The sequence below is a fragment of the Hyaena hyaena genome, unplaced genomic scaffold (assembly GCF_003009895.1).
Source record: "Hyaena hyaena isolate Hyena2069 unplaced genomic scaffold, ASM300989v1 scaffold_30, whole genome shotgun sequence".
Classification (NCBI taxonomy): Eukaryota; Metazoa; Chordata; class Mammalia; order Carnivora; family Hyaenidae; genus Hyaena; species Hyaena hyaena.
In genome coordinates this window covers 3,569,197-3,589,769 of record NW_024080662.1, presented here as the reverse complement: position 1 = coordinate 3,589,769, position 20,573 = coordinate 3,569,197, and the positions used below count along the sequence as shown (strand labels likewise).

Sequence of the window (20,573 nt, the reverse complement as noted above, 5' to 3'; positions counted from 1 at the left end):
GGTGGCTTCCCCCTCTTGGCTATTGTGAGTAGTGCTGCTAGAAATACAAGTGATCATTATCTCTCTGAGACCTTGCTTTCAACTCTTGGATACATACTCAGAAGTGGAAATGCTGGATCATACAATAATTCTATTTTTAATTTTTTGAGGAACTGCCATGCTATTCTCCATAGCGATTACACCATTTTATACTCTCACCAACAGGGACAATGGTTCCAACTTCTCCATATCCTCACCAACACTTATTTTCTTGGTTGTTGTGGTGGTGGTGGTTTATAATAGCTATACCAATGGTTGTGAGGTGATCTCTTACTGTATCTTTGACTTGGATTTCTATAAAATGCAATTTTTTATGATGCAAGCTTACTCTTTTTTTTGAAGCAAGATCTCTTTTTATTTTTTTCAATGCTTATCTTTTATTTTTGAGAGAGAGTGTGTGTGTGTAAACAGGAGGGGCTGAGAGGGAGAGAGACACAGAATATGAAACAGGCTCCAGGCTCTGAGTTGTCAGCACAGAGCCTGATGCAGGCTCGAACTCACAAACAGTGAGATCATGACCTGAGCCGAAGTCAGACGCTTAACCAACTGAGCCACCCAGGTGCCCCAGCAAACTTACCCTTTCAAGGCAATATCAGGAATAATATTTGTACATCTCAGCACAGACAGAAAGAAGTGTTGAGAACACAAAACAAATGTGTAGGTAAATTCTTAAAATGCTTGCTATTTGTTTTCAAATATTGGAGCACAGTCTATATACCTATTCGGCGGACTCCAGAAACTTAAAATGTAATCGTGGACAAGACAGTTACAAACACATGCCTAAGGAACAAGCGTGCCCAGTAACCCATAAACAGTTGGCAGCTGAGTGACCAGTGAGGCAGGAGGGACATGCTGGGTCATTGATATAAAAAGGGTTCTAGGGTGCCTGGGTGGCTCAGTTGCTTAAGCATCCATCTCTCAGGTTTGGCTCAGGTCATGATCTCATGGTTTTATGAGTTCAAGCCCTGCATCAGGCTTTGTGCTGACGGTGCAGAGCCTGCTTGGTATTCTCTCTCTCTCTCTTTCTCTCTCTCTCTTCCCTACCCCCACTCATTCTGTCTCAAAATAAATAAGCTTAAAAAATTTTTAAAGGTGGTTCTTAGTGGAAGGCAAATCATAAAATATTTAAGATGGATTCAGCCTTAGAAATTGTCTTCTTGGGGCACCTGGGTGGCTCAGTCAGTTAAGCCCCTAGCTTCAGCTCAAGTCATGATCTCATGGTTTATGGGTTTGAGCCCTGCATCAGGCTCTCTGCTGTCAGCACAGAACCTGCTTCGGATCCTCTGTCCCCTCTCTCTCTGCCCCTCCTCCACTTGCTCATGCTCTCTCTTATTCTCCCTCTCCCCCTTTCTAAAATAAATAAAACTTTAAAAATATATAAAGACTTATTTTAATGTTTATTTATTTATTGAGAGTGTCCTGGCTCCCTATGTCCCAGTGTCCAGACTGCAGAAGAGTCTGGAACATGCATGTGTGTGTGAGTTCACGTTTGCACAATAAAGAGACGGCAGACACATGGAGGTGGGAAACACACGCCGATACCCCCCCGCCCCCAGAAAGACTCTACTGTATCCAAAGATAGGTGGGGATGGGTGGAATGATTTGGGGTGTGTCAGTAAGGAAAACAAACTAGAAAATGGTAGAACACTTAGATATTTGGGACATTAAGGGAAGCGGATGTGGAACAATTTGTAAGCTCGCTGAAGCCTAGAGTCAAGAACTTTAATTTCCAGAAAGAATTGGAAAATACTTTAAAATCCTAAGAAATGTTGTTCCGTGATCAAAAGTTACTCTGATAGCAAATATTGGTACTGACAAGTAGGGCAGGGGAAACTATGTGCTGTCCCTATGTATCAGGAAAGGAGCAGAATTAGGACACAGGAAATTAGAATCGACTGAACCTACATTCACCACAGAACAGTACCTCGAAGTATATTTTCCTTCCAGCTCAGAAGTAGTGAGAGAGATTCAAGAGATGCATTGACGTGGGAAGGAAAGGACGCAGAGAAGGAAAGACAGTAACTGATTTCTGGACCTTTCTGTTTGCCATCATCACGAAGTTACCTTAAACTGGAGTTTAGCAAGCACACCAAACAGTCATTATAGAAAGCTCGAGTCAAGAAATGTGATGCGGGGGCACCTCGCTGGCACAATCAGTTAAGCATCTGACTTGGGCCTAAGTCATGATCTCACTGTTCCCAAATTCAAGCCCTGCGTCAGGCTCTGGGCTGACAGCTCAGGGCCTTGACCCTGCTTTCGATTCTGTCTCCCTCTCTCTGCCACTCTCCTGCTTGCTCTCTCTCTCTCTCTTTCTCTCTCTCAAAAATAAATAAATATTTTAAAAAATTTTTTAAAGAAATGTGATGCGGACCTTGCTAGTAATTAAAATGCACTACCGAATGAGCTCACCTGAGCATCTTTACCCCTTTAATGTCCATTGTATGAAAAACAGGTTATACTAATAAGCTTTTGGAGCCAGAACATTTTTCTTCTAAATTTTTTTTTTAATGTTTTTTTTTTTATTTATTTCTAGGAGAGAGAGAGAGAGACAGTGTGAGCAGGGGAGGGTCAGAGAGAGAGGGAGTCACAGACTGAAACAGGCTCCAGGCTCCGAGCTGGCAGTCAGCACAGAGACCGACGTGGGGCTCGAACCCACGAACCGCGAGATCATGACCTAAGCGAAAGTCGGACGCTTAACCGACTAAGCCACCCAGGCGCCCCGAGAACATTTTTCTTCTAAGAAGCACATCTTATCCCCTATTCACATGGCTTTACTGCTCATACATATACCCTGCAATGGAAATTCCTTTTCCAAACTATGAATCAGTCCATATGCATCACATAAAATTTTCAAGTCTCTAGGGTATTTCCACTAAGATCCATATTCTACATTATAATCTTCCTCCATTTTTAACTTATATGAATAGATTAAATAGTGTCTTTACAAACATCATATTCAAACAATATGTTTGGCTTGGGATATTATGTAACATGAAATAATTCTATGCGGATGCAGTACTTTTTCCTTTCTCTGTATGCAACAGCACACAAGGTTTTTGCATAAAAGACTGGTTTTATTGAAATAAACTTTACAGAAGTCATGGCCAATTTGCCTGAAAGCTCATATTTGCTCTCTGTTAAGATTTATTTTCTACTTGGCTATCTATAACATACCTTGGCACGAAACAAAATTTCAAACTCATTGGAGTAGTACAATTAATACATTTCAGTCCCATTTTTAGGGAGTTAAAAAGAAAAATACAATTGTTTGAGGTTCACTTGAAGTGATTTCTCATTCTACTATTCTTTTCATCTCTTAACCTACCTTTCAGAGTTTGTTTTTAACTTGAGGCAATCCTCCACTGAAGTGTTACCATGTGGTTCTAGAATGCTCTACCTGTTTTGCATGTTGAGGATAAAATACTTGGAATTATGTTTAAACCTATCAAGACAAAATATGGAGGGTGTCATAGTAACCCTTCTGATAAGAGAAAATAAAAATCACCCTTCATTTTGTCCCAAAAATCCCAACTGGCTAGACATGTGTGTCCAATATGGTAGCCACCTGTGGCAATCTAAAATTAAATTTAATTAAAAATTCTTAATTAATTAAAAATTCCTGTTACACCAGTCATTATTGAAGTAGTCAAAAAGCACATGTATCTGGTCGTCACTACATTTGGACAGCCCAGATATAGAACATTTCCATCACTGCAGAAAATTCTACTTGACCACACTGAATTAGACCATGTAGGAGTCGATTCATATGTAAATATGTGAAATACACACTTTTTCCCTCTCAGTCATGAAAGCTACTTGTTAAAACTTATCTTCAACTCACAATCCTGTTGATTTTAGCCCAAGATAATGGTATAAAAATAGGTATTTGTACAATTTCTCCAAATCATGATGCATTGTAAGAGTCCAAAGCCCTGTACTGAATCCCGTCGTTGCCAACGTAAAACAGTCTCATGAGCTCCCCGTGGACCGTAGCATTCTGGCCACGGGCAGAGTTCTCTCGTGGTATCTTCAAGGAAGCCTTGCTAGGGGCTCCTCCTCAGTATGGACTAGTCATCCCTGCTACTCTGGGTGGCCACCTTGGAGGAGGAGTCCCTGAGGGTACCGCCTCTGCTCCCTGCTCTAAGGTGGGTCCTAGGGCTTCTGAGGTTCCCACTCAGGGCAGGGGTGCCATCCCTGCAGGCCACGTAAGGCTTCCCAGGAACAGCCAGGCCCCCACACTGCCTCTGCCAGGGCTACCAGTGCACCCTCTGTCTTGTACCCAATGGGTGTCTTGTACCCAATGCATCAGCAGACAATCCAGCCCTTCTTTCTACCATCAATGCCCAAATATACCTAAAGTCTCTCTCGAGACCACAAAACATAATTAAAACATATGAAAATAGCAGTTTGTATAAACCCAAGAAAAATGTTTCTCAGTAAAAGAAATGACGTATTAAAACTCTCTCAAAATAGGGGCGCCTGGGTGGCTCAGTCAGTTAAGTGTCCAGCTTCAGCTCAGGTCATGATCTCACGGTCCGTGGGTTCTGACAGCTCAGAGCCTGAAGCCTGCTTCGGATTCTGTGTGTCACTCTCTGCCCCTCCTTCTTTTGCGCTCTGTCTCTGTCTCTCTCTCAAAAATAAATAAAACATTTTAAAATTTTTTAATTAAAAAAAACTCTTAAAAAATGAAATAAAACCTCATTGACTAGTCCAATACAAGTGCTCTTTTTTACAACCCCTTTTTTTATCCCTGGTTTCCTAAAATCAGTGCGATCAGCTTCCGAATTTGGTCTTTGAGTTATAATTTTTTAAACAAATGCATTTTCTAAAATATTAAAGGTGCATTATTTGGAAATAAGTATATGCAAATGAACGCTTACATATTACTTAGATAAATCTGTTTATCAATTCTCCAGCCCACAGGGACAAATATTCATAAATGTGAAATCTGAAAACCATTTTTCCTAACTATGACCATGGTGTCTAGCCTTGTCCTTAAACACAAACCGTTATTCCGCAACACCAAGATTTACATCTCCACGGGACAGGGAGATTCTGCAGTCTTCTGACGGAAGATCTCAAAGCTGAAGGCTGAAAGATACTTTGGTGGTATAGCTGGGAACAGATTCTGTAACAAGAGGAACACATTGACTCAACGATCCCCCATTTTATCACCAATTGTAGCTATATGCCGTGGCTTATATCACTACACAAGTTACTACCACTTCATATGTTAAGTATAGAGATAAAGGCACTTGCCCATCCCAGTTAATGGTGACATTTGCCTTCACAAATGTTTAGTTATGCTTTAGAAATGTTTAGATCTGGGACAGAATCATTAGCCCTCATTCTTTGGCAATCTTTTCAACAGACTCACACAGCTACATCAGGCTCTGGGAATCCGTATGACCCTAAGATAATACAAATTGACAAGACAGAAAGAGATGGCCAAGGACCTGAGACCATGGACACCAGGGAGATGGGAAGATGGTTTGTAAGCAAAGTTTGGGCTATTCCGAAACCAAGTAGGATCTTGGGAAGTATGCCTTCTCTCAGTCTTGCTCTTCCCACTGGCTACCGCCCACACTCTGCCTTCACAGCCAAATATTGTCAAAGGATAGTCTATTCTAATGGCTCTCCAGGTGAGGCTCCCAGACCCAAGGCATCAACATTACCAGGGAACTTGTTAGAAAGACACACTCTAGGCCCTACCCCAGACCTGACATGTCAAAAATCTCTGAGGGACAGGGCCTGAAGGTGAATTTTAGGTTCACCAGTGCTTGAGGACCAGTGAGGAGTTTCACTTCCTCATCATGCTTTTTTTCTTTTAATTTTAATGTTTATTCATTTTTGAGAGAGTAAGAGAGACAGAGCATGAGCAGCAGAGGGATGGAGAGAGAGGGAGACACAGAATCCGAAGCAGGCTCCAGGCTCTGAGCTGTCAGCACAGAGCCCAATGTGGGGCTCGAACCCGTAGACTGTGAGAACATGACCCAAGCTGAAGTCAGACACCCAACCAACTGAGCCACCCAGGTGCCTCTTCCTCATCATGCTTGAATCACATGAGGTTGGAGGGTCACATGACTTGCTAAAGCTACCTTTTTTCCCTACAGCTTTGGACTCTGGATCTGACTCAGACACTAGTGTGAGGGGGAAAGAGAGAAAAGAGGGAAGACACCATGATGAAGAAAATAAAACAAACTTTAAAAATATGCCCAACCTCACATAAGTTGAACTGTTAAGAAATTGTCATCTTTACAGGCTTTACATTTTACATTTTTACCAGCTGAATATTGGCAATATCATGTGAACCAACATGAATATATGAAGGATAGAATTATTATAATTATTTAGAAATAACTGAATGAATTAAAAAACTATCATCACTAGAGGCGCCTGGGTGGCTCAGTCCGTTAAGTGTACGACTTCGGCTCAGGTCATGATCTCACAGGGTTCATGAGTTCGAGCCCCATGTCGGGCTTTATGCTGACAGCTCAGAGCCTGGAGCCTGCTTCAGATTCTGTCTCTCCCTCTCTCTCAAAAATAAGAAAACATTAAAAAAATTAAAATTACAAAAAAGTATCATCACTAAAGTCCACTTTTTAAAAGCAAATTATTTTATCACTGACCAACAGATCCAAAGCTAAACACCTATTTTCTCTCATTCTTTCTTGCAGTTTTAAACAATAGCTCTAAAATGTAATTATGAACAAATCAATAAAATACAACAATAAAGGTTTCCCCAAGAGGAAAATTATACAACCCAAAGATAAATTTTGGCAAAATAAATGGTTCTGCTATTTGTTTCATGTTTCACACAAATTTCTAATTTATTTCATAAAATGTGTTTTTTTAATATTTTTAATGTTTATTTTTTAAGAAACATTTTTTTAATGTTTTATTTATTTCTGTGAGAGAGAGAGAGACAGCATGAGCAGGGGAGGGTCAGAGAGAGAGGGAGATACAGAATCCGAAGCAGGCTCCAGGCTCTGAGCTAGCTGTCAGCACAGAGCCCAATGCGGGGCTCAAACCCACGAACTGGCTCGAGCCCACGAACTGTGAGATCATGACTCGAGCTGAAGTCAGGCGGACGCTTAACCGACTGAGCAGCCCAGGCGTTCCTTTTAATGTTTATTTTTGAGAGAGAGAGCAAGAGGAGGGGCAGAGAAAGAGGGAGACAGAGGATCTGAAGCCGGCTCTGTGCTGAGAACAGAGAGCCCACTGTGGGGCTCAAACTTGTGAACCATGAGATCATGACCTGAGCTGAAGTTGGACATTCAACCGACCAAGCCACCCAGACACCCCTATTTCATGATATTTCAACATTCAAGATTAAGGATGACTGAATAGATCGGAGGTAACTGCATAGAGATTTAGTTGAAAAAAATTGTAATTTGCCAAATAAATGGTATTTTTCATTCCTGTCAGGAAACCCCTGACTATCTAAATGTGACCAACCATCTTTAGTCTGTGAACGGGGGAGGAGCAAGCCCACATGCAGATTTTCCGAGGGTGACTGAGGTGCACATTTTCAAAGTCCTGGTGGCCAGGGCTACCTCCTGCCTAAATCCACCTGCATCACATCTTTTGGGCAGGTCCATGCTTAACTTACCAACAAAAGAGAATTGGAAAAGTAAGAGAGAACTCTCAGGTATCCATACCCAGGAAGCAGGTGGAGATTAGAAAATCAAAGAGTGACTTATGCCTTTTTCCTGTGTTTGTGTGCTTCTGGCAGAAGGAAGGGCTTCTAACCTTTGGAAACAGCCACTGGAGAAAAGGCTTCCCACCCTTTCTTGAGGTCTTTTGATGCCCCCCATCCCCTTAATATCACCACCCCATGGGAAAACCAAAGCTAAACGAACCTAGGTACCAGTTTGCCACCTCACGCTTTTCCTTTTGTGATTTTTATATAAGTGGACCTTGATTTACATAAGACACGGCTTTTTCTGAAGTTGAACTTAAATGGACTTTGAAATGGAATCTCTTCTTTTTTTTTTTTTTAAATATTTTTTATTTATTTCTAGGAGAGAGAGAGAGAGAGACAGCGTGAGCAGGGGAGGGTCAGAGAGAGAGGGGGAGTCACAGACTGTAACAGGCTCCAGGCTCTGAGCTGGCAGTCAGCACAGAGCCCGACGCGGGGCTCGAACCCACGAACCGCGAGATCATGACCCAAGCGAAAGTCGGACGCTTAACCGACTACGCCACCCAGGCGCCCCAAAATGGAATCTCTTCTTGCCATTAATTAGGATACTCTTTTGTCAATGTCATTTAGTTAAAAATTCATATACAGTTAGTAATGCCCCGTCTTAAGAGTATGTTCTCTGACCTCCGTCAAATAGCTGATGATGTAACAGGTACTCAAGTGCACTGGAAAATGTTGATATTTTAGAGAAACTATATATATTTTGTACATGGAAAAATAACCAACTAGCATTTTCTCTCTCATTGTGACTCGTGTCAAATGTGTTGCATGAGCACATGGAATTCAGTACATTCATTTAAAAGAATTTTAGGGGCGCCTGGGTGGCTTAGTCGGTTAAGGGTCCGACTTTCGCTTAGGTCATGATCTCGCGGTTCGTGGGTTCGAGCCCCGCGTCGGGCTCTGTGCTGACTGCCAGCTCAGAGCCTGGAGCCTGTTTCAGTCTGTGACTCCCTCTCTCTCTGACCCTCCCCTGCTCACGCTCTCTCTCTCTCTCTCGAAATAAAAAAAAAAAAACCTTAAAAAAAATTTAAAAAAATAAAAATAAAAATAAAAGAATTTTAAAGATGATTAACGTACCTCTTTCTTTAATATCTTCAATATAGGCTTTCAAAAATTCTTTATCAAAGTGTTGACGATCTTGCTCACTTTCCATCACTTCCACACCATCTTCACACTGGGTATTATCAATAGGATTGTCCATAAGGCTTACAAATCTATGCAAGAAAATATGGACAATATCACATTTTCACCTGTGCATTTTTTACTGCAAAATTCCTCTCATAGGAAGCGAATTTTTATGGTACTGAATTGCAAGTTCTTGCTTATACTTGAAGGTCACAGCGGACCACATAATATTAGCGTCACCAGTGGAACTGCCCTGTGGAATGATCTCACACGATTATGGGAGCAATCCTGCTCGGGGGCCTGCTGGGAAAATGTGAGCTACTTAGCCACAGAGGACAGCAGGCAGGAGGCCGTGAGGCGGACGCTAGCACTTGCTCACAGTCAGGCCCTTTAAACTGGATGATGTCCTACTAAGGTCTGCTATTACTCCCAGTTAGTGATATTAAACTCTAAAATGAGGTGGGGTTAAATTACAAAGGACCCAACAGACAAAATCCCCACAACGAGAAAGATGGACATCCGCTACCCAGAGATAAAGAAGCTTGAGGAGAGAAACTGAAATGGGATTTGATCTGTCTTCATAGTTGTGAAAGATGTTTTGATGTGAAAGTTGATGTTATTATTTTAATTCAAAACAGGAAATCACTCAGGGTGCCGAGTAGGGCTCATTTGGTTAAGCATCTGACTTTGGCTCAGGTCATGATCTCACAGTTTGTGGGTTCAAGCCCCCATTGGGCTCTGTGCTGACACTGCAGAGCCTGGAGCCTGCTTTGGATTCTGTGTCTCCCTCTCTCTCCGCCCCACCCCCACCTGCACACACACACTCTCTCTCCCTCTCAAAAATAAACATTTAAAAAATGTTTTTAAGTTTAAAAATACAAGAAACAAAAAAAAAACAAAAAGGAAATCCCTTGAATAGTCTTTGGTCTGTGGGCCCTGTCGGGTTGGGTGTTAGGTGTTGTCATTGGTTTGTAGAAGTTCTATAAACATGGAAGACAGAGTCATCCATCTGTCCTATTTCAGTACATATATTCCTTAGTTCATCTTCCTTTTCATTTTATTTAATGTCTAAACGTGAAGAGAGCAACAAAGTTGTAATTTCTACGTAGATTGATCTATTTAACTTTTCTTTTGCAAGCTCTTTCATTGAATTAATTTTTATCACCCTTCCGTATCAATAAATAAATAAATAAGCCTATATTTTATCACTCTTCAATGTTTTATCAAAGTAATCACTGTCTGTATTATAGTTTTTTTATGTTTATTTATTCATTTTGAAAGAGAAAGAGAACATGAGCAGAGGGGAAGAGAGAGAGAGAGAGAGAGAGAGAAAATCCCAAGCAGGCTCCTGCCATCAATGCAGAGCCCAACACAGGGGCTGGATCCCATGAACTGTGAGATCATGACCTGAGCTGAATCAAGAGTCAGACGTTTAATCAAATGAGCCACCTAGGTGCCCCTGTATTATTTTAAAATTTGATTAGCACAAAGATACTTTGTATTTAAAGCCATGGTCTCTTACCCTACCTCTGTCTCTCAGATCCCAGAGACAATCTCTTTCATCAGTCAATCATTATTTTTACGTTATTAACCTCCTGGAAATCTCTTTTATGCAGGACCAACACTTCAATGTTATTGAATCATGTGAAGGTCTTTCTTCTCTTCAGTTCCCCGACCCTCGCACCTCCCAATTTTTATGATCTATACTTTTACTTTTTCAACATCCTATTACAAAAATTTTCCAACATTCAGAAAAGTCAAAAAAATTTTACAGTGAACATCCCCATACCCACTGCCTATGTTCCACATTTAAGATTTTACTTCCCCTACCTTGTCACATACCCATCCGTCTGTCCACCCCTGTCTACTCATCAAGCCATCTTATTTTTTGAGGCATTCAAAGCACATCACAGACAAACATACTTTTACTTTTGCCTTGTTAGCACCAACGCCATCCGCAATCTGATCCAAAACCATATTTAACTTTTCTATCTTGCCTGCTATTTGATTCTCAAGTTGAAAAACTCATATTCTTGTGACAATTATCTGGGAAGGCTTGGTGATGCCTTCATATTTGGGGCTGAGACCACACAGTACGAGCTGGGTACCTGCACATTTGGACAGCACTTGCCCAGGGGCCAGCTCCACCGTGGGCTGCCACCCCCTCCCCCTGGGGAAGCCTCCAAACACAGAAATCTGGGGTCTTTCCCCCAGGGCCACCCTAGAGGAAACCTCAGACTTTGGGTCAGGGGGCCAGACTGCTGGGGGTGAGTGGTCTGCCCGATGGAATCAAGGAGGAGATTGGAAGGTGGGGAGTCATCTGTTTACATTAAATTTTTCTTTATTTTTAGCACCGTGTCTCAGTCTACTCCAAAACATGCCTCGAATTTCTGACCTCAAGCTTCTGTGGAGTTCTCCAGGGCAAATGGGCTCAATTTCTTGGTTTGATCTCTGAACTTGAGCCTGTTTCATACAAGTTTTATCAGTCACCACTGTTCTGTCTGCTGTAACTCTCCCAAAGTTGTGTTAATATCTCTCATTCTGGGAAAGCCTTCTCCCACTGTCTTGATCATTGTGGATTGTAGGTTTTATTGTTTTCCTCATCTCAGTGGGGTCTCAAGAGGATAGGTGTCAAATACATGGTCAGTCTACCATCATTAACATGGCATTTCTTACTCCTTTGATAGTTTTCTTTTTATATTTAAAATGTGACTTTATCTATATGTCTTCCTACATGCTATACACGATATACAACATATACATGGCTATATGCCCTAAGCTGTCTTATGCTATAAAGTGACGAACAGACTTTATCTTTCCCTAAGTAGCCAACTTTCTTAATGGCATATTAAGTCACTCATACCTTCCTCATTGGTTTACGAAAATCCCTGTATCATATATTAGAGTCACTTTCAGTACTACCTATTCTGTTCTAATAATTCACCTACAAATCATTGCCTAACACCACCTCATTTTGATTATTACACTGTGGTTTTTTAAAGTTTATTTATTTATCGAGGGGTGGGGGGAGGGATAGATATAGAGAGAGAATCCAAAGCAGGCTCTGCACTGTCAGCATGAAGCCCGATGCGGGGCTCAAATTCACAAACTGTGAGATTATGACCTGAGCTGAAACCAAGAGTCAGACACTTAACCAGCTGAGCCCCCGAGGCACCCCATGATTATACCTTTTAAACACACTGTAATTCTCAATAAGGCAAATTTTGCCCCGTCACTCTTGTTTTCCAAAATTATCATTGCTATTCTTAGCTTTTTGCCTTTCAGGTATACTTTCAAATCACTTTTTCAAGTTCTAAAAAAAGAAATCCCACTGGGGTGGTGGTTGGAATCATATTACATTTAAGTATAATTTTTATAAGAATTAATATGTTTATAGTCTTTTCATCCAGAAAAAACAGTATGTCTTTCCAAATATTCAAGACCTCTTTGATAGCCTTTGTGGGCACTTTGAGTTTTCTTCATATAAAAGAGCTATTCTCCTAGCATTTTTTTCTAGACTTCTTTTTTAGGTTTTTTAAATATTTTTGGCTAGTACTATTACTGTCATTATTTCTTCCATTATTTTTCTATAGGTTATTTATAGAAGTCTTCATGCAAACTTATATCTAGGGGTTTTTTTTCAATTAAACTTTTATTAATTCAAAGAGCTTCCATCTCATTCTTTCAGATTTCCAAGTTCTATAATTATTATCAATTGAAATGACTTTAGTTACCTGCACGAAGGTCAGTTTTACCCTGACCGGAAGTCCCCTTCCAGTCTGCCCTTGGTTATGAAGCTATCACACCTGCTCCCAGCTGGCTGAATGTGGGAGGGGCTCTGAGGATGGGTTCTGCCCCCCTCTCACCGGGGGACCTCTTCTCATCCAGAAGACATTCCTGAGACAGCCAAGGACAGGGGAACACCCATTCTGATGGAAAGAGTATGGTGGGGCAGTGGGGAGAAGATGTCACATCCCTGTTCACTTTGTGATTACACAGGAACAAACGTAGTCTCTCTCTTCACAATTGTCAACTTGTTTATTTTTGTCTGCTATGCCTCTTATTGCCCAGATTGGAAGATGAGGAAGATTTAAGCTAAAGTGAGCATTTACCACTTACAGAATTGGACACTCCTGGAAAATAGCCCCCTGAATGGTGGTTTTAGCCAACAACTGGTACTCAAGGCAGATGGAAACTCTTGACACAGTGATGCAGTGGCTCTCACTGGAATGGCCTCGTGTAAAGGTTTCTAGGAATGAGTCAAAACGGGCTCAGGATAGAGGTGATGTGGGGACCCCCAAAGCCTCAAATTCTGGCAGGACATGCTAGCTGAGAGCCAAGGGGATACGCCCTGAAGTCAGCTTCATGGGAGGGTGGAACAGGGGCTTTTCAATCCCACTTCCAAGGTAAGAAAGACCGTTCAATGTCTCAAGCCAGTTTGGAATCTATTTGTGTCATGTTTACATGGATGGTTTTTCTTGGTTTGGGGTAATATACACGAACCTCTAAGGAAATCAAAGAAGAGTGAGGCAACCAGGAAACATTCAAGAGCCACTGACCTTCCACACTCCACAACAGACCAGGGAGCCCTGGACAAATGCCCTGTCACACTTCAAACAGCGGTAGCATTTGTCCAGAAATCCTCTGAGTTCTACCTCCCTGTGCCAGGGGCCAAAACCTTCAAAATCCTATAAAAAGTCATTGGAATTTCTGTGAACAGGGATCAGGTCCTCAGAGTACAAGAACCACCTGATCTGGTTCCTGAAACCAGTGGGCGCCCAGGATCTAGGCACTCCTTACCTTGTGTCTGTCTCTACTGTGATCTACTCACTTTAGAGGTGTGGACGAGTCCCACAGGGCAGTGGGGAGCTCCACCAAACGGTCCCCGCTGACAACTAGCAAGGCGAGCTTCTTCAGGTTAAGCAAGGCATACGGAAGATAGGTCAGCTCATTCTTATACAAGATAAAGGTCTGCAATTCTTCTAGCCTAAGAAGGAGAAAAAGGGAATAGAATATACGGATTATATTCATAGCTGAGAAACCAAAGTGAATGACAAATAAATTCTGGTATGAAATCCCTATGCCATTTATCTTATATAGGTGACCCTATCTTACATAGGTAACCCTTGTGAGAATAAACTGACTTAAATATTTAAATAGAGTCATGCCAGGAGACATGAATTTTAAAGGTTCGCTGACTTAATTGCCAGTCGAAGACCTAAAGCGAGTAGCAGGATAAGCAAATCGCACAACGTGCATGAGGCCAAGAGGGGACCTGGCACCCAGCACAGCCCTCTAAGGGTCCGTCGCATCCCCAGGGTCAGCAGGGCATGGGAAAGGACCTGCCCTGCACCTGGGCTGAGAATGAACAGATTTGGGCCACCTACTCCCTAGTGCACATCTTGAAAGTACAACCTTCCTCTCCCATCATATTCCCTACTTTTAAAATGGAAAGCAACCTGCAGAATGAAAGGAAATGAGCAAACTACGCTCCCGCCGTGTTTCACTGATTTCCCATTTTATTCTAACTCAGTGACCCCCTCCCCAGTTTTTTCTTGCATTTGCTTGCAAAAGCTTAACTGATCCCACAAATATTTCAGAGTTCCCCTTGGGTTTCAAACTAAAACAATTCCCACTTAGTCCCACAACCTGGAAAGCACCGATATGCCATAGGTACCAGGAGAAGAGAAAGGTCGTAGGAGTGACCTTCAGAACTGAGCCAGTTTTGGCTTCTGTGCCAATGTAGCTTACTTACTATTTGCAAGGTCTGCATAACGAAGACTGTGGATTTGAAACCACGTTAAGCTCTGAGCCTGCCATATAGGAGCCTAATATTATTGGTGGAATGTATGAACGAGTGAATAAATGAATGAATGAATGAATCTTACATGATTGAGGGTAATTTTTTTTTTTAAAGTAAGCTCTACACTCAATGTGGGGCTTGAACTCATGACGCTGAGATCAGGACTCACATGTTCTACTGACTGAGCCAGCCAGGTGCCCCAGTGTGATTATTTTTTTAAGCATGACATACAAGGATATAATTGGAAAAACCTTACTAATCATATCAATTTTGTTTGAAAGATTTTGTATAATAAATCAATAAATGAAACCAAAAAAAATTATCCTTACTGATACTCTAAGCAGAGTAGTATGTTCCTATTCCATATATAATATATGTATAAAAACAGAGTGATAGTTTTCTACCCCATACATAATAAACATGCTTTTCTATTTCCGTGGAACAAAAGAAAGTTAATGATACCATTCTATTGAGGAGGGAAGTAAAATTCATCAAGACAATGAAGATGTGTTCAAATGCACATATATATGCTTACACGCGTAGGGCACAGATTGGAAACTGTCTTATTATATAAAGAACCAGACTCATTTCCCAGAAACAGTAAACTTTTGGAAAATCCATTGATTTCAAAGACCATTCACGGGTTACGCATGTTTAACATGGTAACGGTGTTTAAGGCGTTAGTAACTAATGCATACACACCTCACCTTCAGAACGCGAGTAGCTACCTGTCTATATCTTGAGGCAGATCGGTCAAGCTATTGTTGCTGATATCGAACCACTGCAAGTTAGGCATCCTCAGGACACAGATCGGGACACTGGCAAACCTGTTTGCCGAGATATCTACGAATGTCACTTGCTTCAAGTTACTTAACTAGAAAGGAATAACAACATGTATACTCTAATTACTTTTGCGAGAGCAGGAATGAAGTTCGACTACTTGCTGGTATCGTGATTGAAATGTCAAGAAAGTGCGATATAACAAAGATGGCCTCCAGCTTGTAAAACATCTTCCCCACGTTATAGATCATCCCATGTCGTCAGCCAAATAAAAGTAAATCATAGTGCAAACATGATTGCTTTCTTACTTCAAAGGGGAGCTCAGTTAATTCTAGATTTCCAGAACAATCCAGTTTCTCTAGATTTTCACAGTCCCCCAGTTCTGGAGGAATGCTCCTCAGATGGTTGAAACTCACATTGAGTTCTCTCAGGTTCTTCAAACAACCTGTCATCAGAGGAAATAAACATCACAGGGTAGATCCCTTAAAGTTTTTTTAACAGCAAAAACAAGACAAGGATACAAAACATTTGTATAAATGATGATGGGTGAGACACGAAACGTAATTTTGTATTTGTTTTTTAAGCACTTTATTCAATGTCAGCTCCTCTTTTATCCTGAGCATGTGTCCTTGATGAGTGTGTTTTGCTTACTCTCTATTTAATCCTTCATCAAACTACAGGCAGCCCCCAGACCTTCACCCCTCACACCCCAAGACAAAGAGGAGCAGTAATGACCATTGCGGTTTTCATTTCCAGGTACTGCAGCTGAACAGAAAAATGGCGGAAATGTATAAAATGTTGATCAAAATGACCTAACAGGCTACACTAAACTCATCAACGGACTAATATGTGGGACCAACTGGTTGTAGTTTATGTTTATGTTTATGTAGTTTATGTTTATGTTTATGTAGTTTATGTTTATGTAGTTTATGTTTATGTAGCACACATATCATTGTGTGCTTGTCTTTCTCAAACTAAAAGAAGACAAACACAAAGTTCCTAAACACAGCATTGTTCACTCATGACACGTCTAGTTTCAGAGCGACTGGCCAGCGTCTGCCTGTGTTGAGTTCCACAGGTGGGAAGGTGGCCCCAGGGGGCGCTGCAAACAAGCCACTGGCTCTGGGGACACAGGAAACAGCGCTGGCCAGCAGTTTCCTGGAGCGCCGTGCTGCCTGCCCGCCAGCTGCTTGCTCACCAGAGCAGAATGTCAAAGGCTCCCACTAAGGAACATACCAATTTCACCTGGAAGATGAGAGATTTGGTTTTTTGGCAGATCCAGAATTCTCATGGCTTGAAACAGCTCGATATAGGTAGGAATGATTTGAATCAGGGTATTGCTGATATGCCACTCTTTCAGGTGTGTCTGCTCCTTCAACGAGTCAGGGAGCTCCTAAAATAAAATGATTACATCAGTCACAACCAGTTCCTCAACATCTTGGAGCAGAGGGGCAGCGTGTACAAAGCCAAGTATATTAGGGCATCAATGTAGAAGACGAGAGAGCATGCGAGAGAGCACTAGGCCCGCCCTTCGCCAGCTCGACAGCTGCTGTGTGAAGCCACTTTTAAGACTCTGTAGGGGCACCTGGGTGGCTCAGTCAGTTAAGCGTCCGACTCTTGAGTTCGGCTCAGGTCATGATTTCACAGTTTGTGGGATCGAGCCTCAAGCCAGGCTCTGCACTGACCATGTAGAGCCTGCTTGAGATTCTCTCTCTCTCCCTGCCCCCCCCCCCGCCGCTTGTTCTCTCTCTCTCTCTCTCTCTCTCCAATAAACTTGAATTAAAAAAAAAAATTTAGAGGCACCTGGGTGGCTCAGTCAGTTAAGTCCAACTTCAGCTCATATCATGATCTCACTGTCTGTGATTTTGAGCCCCAAGTCAGGCTCTGTGCTGACAGCTCAGAGCCTGGAGCCTGTTTCAGATTCTGTGTCTCCCTCTCTCTCTGCCCCTCCCCAACTCATGCTCTGTCTTTCTCTCTCTCTCTCTCAAAATAAATAAACATAATTTTAAAAAATTTTAATGTTCATTTGTTTTGAGAGAGACAGAAATAGAGTGCAAGCAGGTGAGGGGCAGAGAGAGAGGGGGACACAGAATCCGAATCAGAATCTGAGCTGTCAGCACAGAGCCCGATGCAGGGCTCAAACTCACAAGCCATGATATAATGACCTGAGCCGAAGTCGGACGCTTAACCGGCTGAGCCACCCAGGCGCCCCTCAAATAAACTAAAAAAAATACAACAGAAAAAAACCACGCCGCAGTCGTCATTAATTTCACAAAAGCAGGTTAGCCCAATTCCAAAGCTGCTATGGATTCATGATGTCACTAAAATCAAATGCACGGTGAACACAAACAGCCGGGCTCCCCCCATAGCCATGACATACATGATTTATTTACAACACATGAACTTAACATCTTCTAAAAGCAAAATCTGTCCGTGCATTAGATTTTAAAATGTGTGCTACCTTTCCCTTCCTGCGTAGTTGCTTGACCAACAGCTCATGTTTGCTGCGGCAAATTTCTAAATGTTTTTATGAATCTATGATAGGAAAGAGCACCTGAATTCTGGGCCAGGCTCTGTCATTTTCAGGCACACCACCTCCCTGGGCTTTCATTTCCTCGGTGACAGAAGAACCCAGCTGTATCCGACGCCTCCCCTGGCTCAAGTGCTCTGGGATATAACCGTCAAGGTGCTGAGAAGTACTTATCGTTGTAGGCGATAGCCTCCCGGTGGGCTGGGTAACCCCTGTGGGCTGAGCCCTAAGACCAGGACCATGTTTGATGATAGCAACTGGAAATGATTTACCAGCAGTATTTAATTAGAAATCCAGATGTGGGATGCTTGGGTGGCTCAGTCGGTTAAGCATCCGACTCCCACTTGGGCATGATCTCATGATTTGTGGGTTCGAGCCTCATGTCAGGGGGCTCTGCACTGACAGCGCGAATGGAGCCTGATTGGGATTCTCTCTCTGCCTCTCTCTCTGCCTCTCCTCTGTTCTCTCTTGCTTGCTCTCTCTCGCTCTCAAAATAAATAAATAAACATTAAAAAAGAAAAGAAATCCAGATGAGTACCCACTGCCCACTGATCTCGATGATGGGGACGCAGGAGAAAGAACACTAAGGTTGTACAGTAATAATCTCTCCCTGCCTCTCCCAGAGGGCAGTGCCACTAAGAAATGAGAATATCTGCCCATCTCACCCCTGCAAAAGCCCTCAGAGGGGCCGACGGAAGCTTTAACACCATCTTACTGGGGAAAAGATAAAATATATAAAAGTGGAATAAACTGCCCCAGGTCACATGGCCAATAAAGGACGGCCCCAGGATCGCCCCCCAAAGTTTAGTCTCTCGGCCCAGAGCCCCCTCAGTAGAAGTCGGGGGGATAAAAAGAGTTGGAGCGCAGGCCCCAGAGAACCCTGGCCCCCAGAAAGGGATCACAGCTTGGGTGCACCTTCTCCTGGCGCACGCAGGTGCTGCTTGCACGAGGAACCGTCAGAACACGGGCAAGCTCTAGGGGTGCCTCTCCAAGCAAAGCAGCAGGTCAGGGGCGGAGGGAGAAGGAAGCCACTGGAGAAAGAAAGGGGGCACCTTTGTCCTGGCCTCAGAACCTCAGAGGAGAAGCAGCTGAAGGGTCTGCCCAAATCCCTTTGCGGCTCTGCACACCCTGACACTTGAGCAAAGTCGCCACCCTCTGGGAGTTGTTAGGTGAAGGTCATGCTTCATTTAGAAAAAAAAAAAAAAAAGGCAAAGTGAGTCTCGTGGTTTGTGAGTTTGAGGCCCCTGCGTTGGGCTCTGTGCTGACAGTTCGGAGCCTGGAGCCTGCTTCTGATTCAGTATCTCCCTCTCTCTCTGCCCCTCTTCCGCTTTCTCTCTCTCTCAAAAAAAAAAAAAATTAGTAAATAAACAATTTTTTTTTTAAAAAGGCAAAGTGATTTTAAACATCTGGGGGCGAGATGGCAGGATTAAGCATTTTAAAGGCTGAGCCATCCGGGGGGGGGCCCTCTCCCCCGGGGCCCAGCCCCTGCCAGCCTCCGAGGTACCCTAGGGGACCCTGCGGCCCTCTCCAGCAGGAAGCACGGTCTTGCACAGAGGAAAGGATGTGAAAACCCCGCTCCTCCCCATCCACAGGAAAGCTCTCTAGAAGCAGGAGCGGAGCGCTCTCTGTGTCAGGGCCAAGGCCAAAGCCAAGGCCAACGCCCTGAGCTCAGCTCAGCAGCGCACATCACACATCCGGCACTCACCGTCCACTGCTCCCCCGAAAGTTCAAACACAAACGCACTGCTCCGTTTGTCTCTTTCTTTGGAAAGTAAACTCTGCCTGGTGAGAGAGTTCCTTTCGATCTTTTCCAGAAGCCTCACGCTGGTATCTACGAAGCCATTCTTGCAGTACGCAGCCTGGGGGATGCCCTTCCTCCTGCACTCAGCCACGAAATTCCACTCTTCCTTGATCCTACGTGGGCAGCAGAAGCCACAGTCACTCTCCCGGGGAACGCCCTGGCCTCCCCAGAGCAGCTACAGTTTCCCACTGCGGTTTCCCAGCTGAAACCGAGGGTGACTTAAGCACCCCGCCCAACCCTCAGCAACCCCCCCACGCCCCCAACCTCCTGCCTGGTTTCCTCTGCTGCAGGAACATAGGGGGACCTTAAACCCTCGGAGATGTGAATTATCAACAACTCTGATTTAGAAAGTCGAGAAGGTGGGTGGGATGGAATTCCTGCCTAAAATTTCTACCACATTTACCTATGTATTTGATGCATTACAATTTACTTTGATACGATGTGATGCTAGCCCAAGTTTTGCTACTATTGTTGTTGGGTTCTTTTTTGTTTTTTTTTAATGTGGAGCAAAAAGAATAGGCTGATCATTCAAGGGCATCTTGATCGAACTACATAGGCAGCCCCGGTTTGGGAGATACCTGACAGGTTTTGACAACTCTGTAGAGATCAAGGTGAACTTGTAGGAAACTGACAGCAACACAAATAATGCTCGACTACAGGTGCACAAATCAATTCTGTCCGGTGGAGGGACGGCCCTCCCCCACCTCTGGAGACAGTCTGTTCCGTGTGCAGATGCATTTCAAGTTTCCTGCCATCCACATGCGTGTGTCCTCTGGACTCTCCTTTGACCCGGT

The 20,573-nt window shown here is 43.1% G+C and overlaps 1 protein-coding gene across 1 annotated transcript in view; it reads right to left on the bottom strand.

Moving 5' to 3' along the window:
• Positions 1-4,955: 4,955 nt before the first annotated feature.
• Positions 4,956-20,573, bottom strand: part of LRRC2 (leucine rich repeat containing 2) — a 32,634-nt gene continuing 17,016 nt past the window's right edge. Inside the window, exons 3-9 of the mRNA XM_039228306.1 lie at positions 19,685-19,892; positions 16,686-16,842; positions 15,758-15,894; positions 15,398-15,543; positions 13,698-13,853; positions 8,819-8,955; positions 4,956-5,167 (exon numbers count right to left, since the gene is read on the bottom strand). Coding sequence (XP_039084237.1) covers positions 5,118-5,167; positions 8,819-8,955; positions 13,698-13,853; positions 15,398-15,543; positions 15,758-15,894; positions 16,686-16,842; positions 19,685-19,892 — 991 coding nt within the window. The 3' untranslated portion in view covers positions 4,956-5,117. The remainder of the gene's footprint in view (positions 5,168-8,818; positions 8,956-13,697; positions 13,854-15,397; positions 15,544-15,757; positions 15,895-16,685; positions 16,843-19,684; positions 19,893-20,573) is intronic.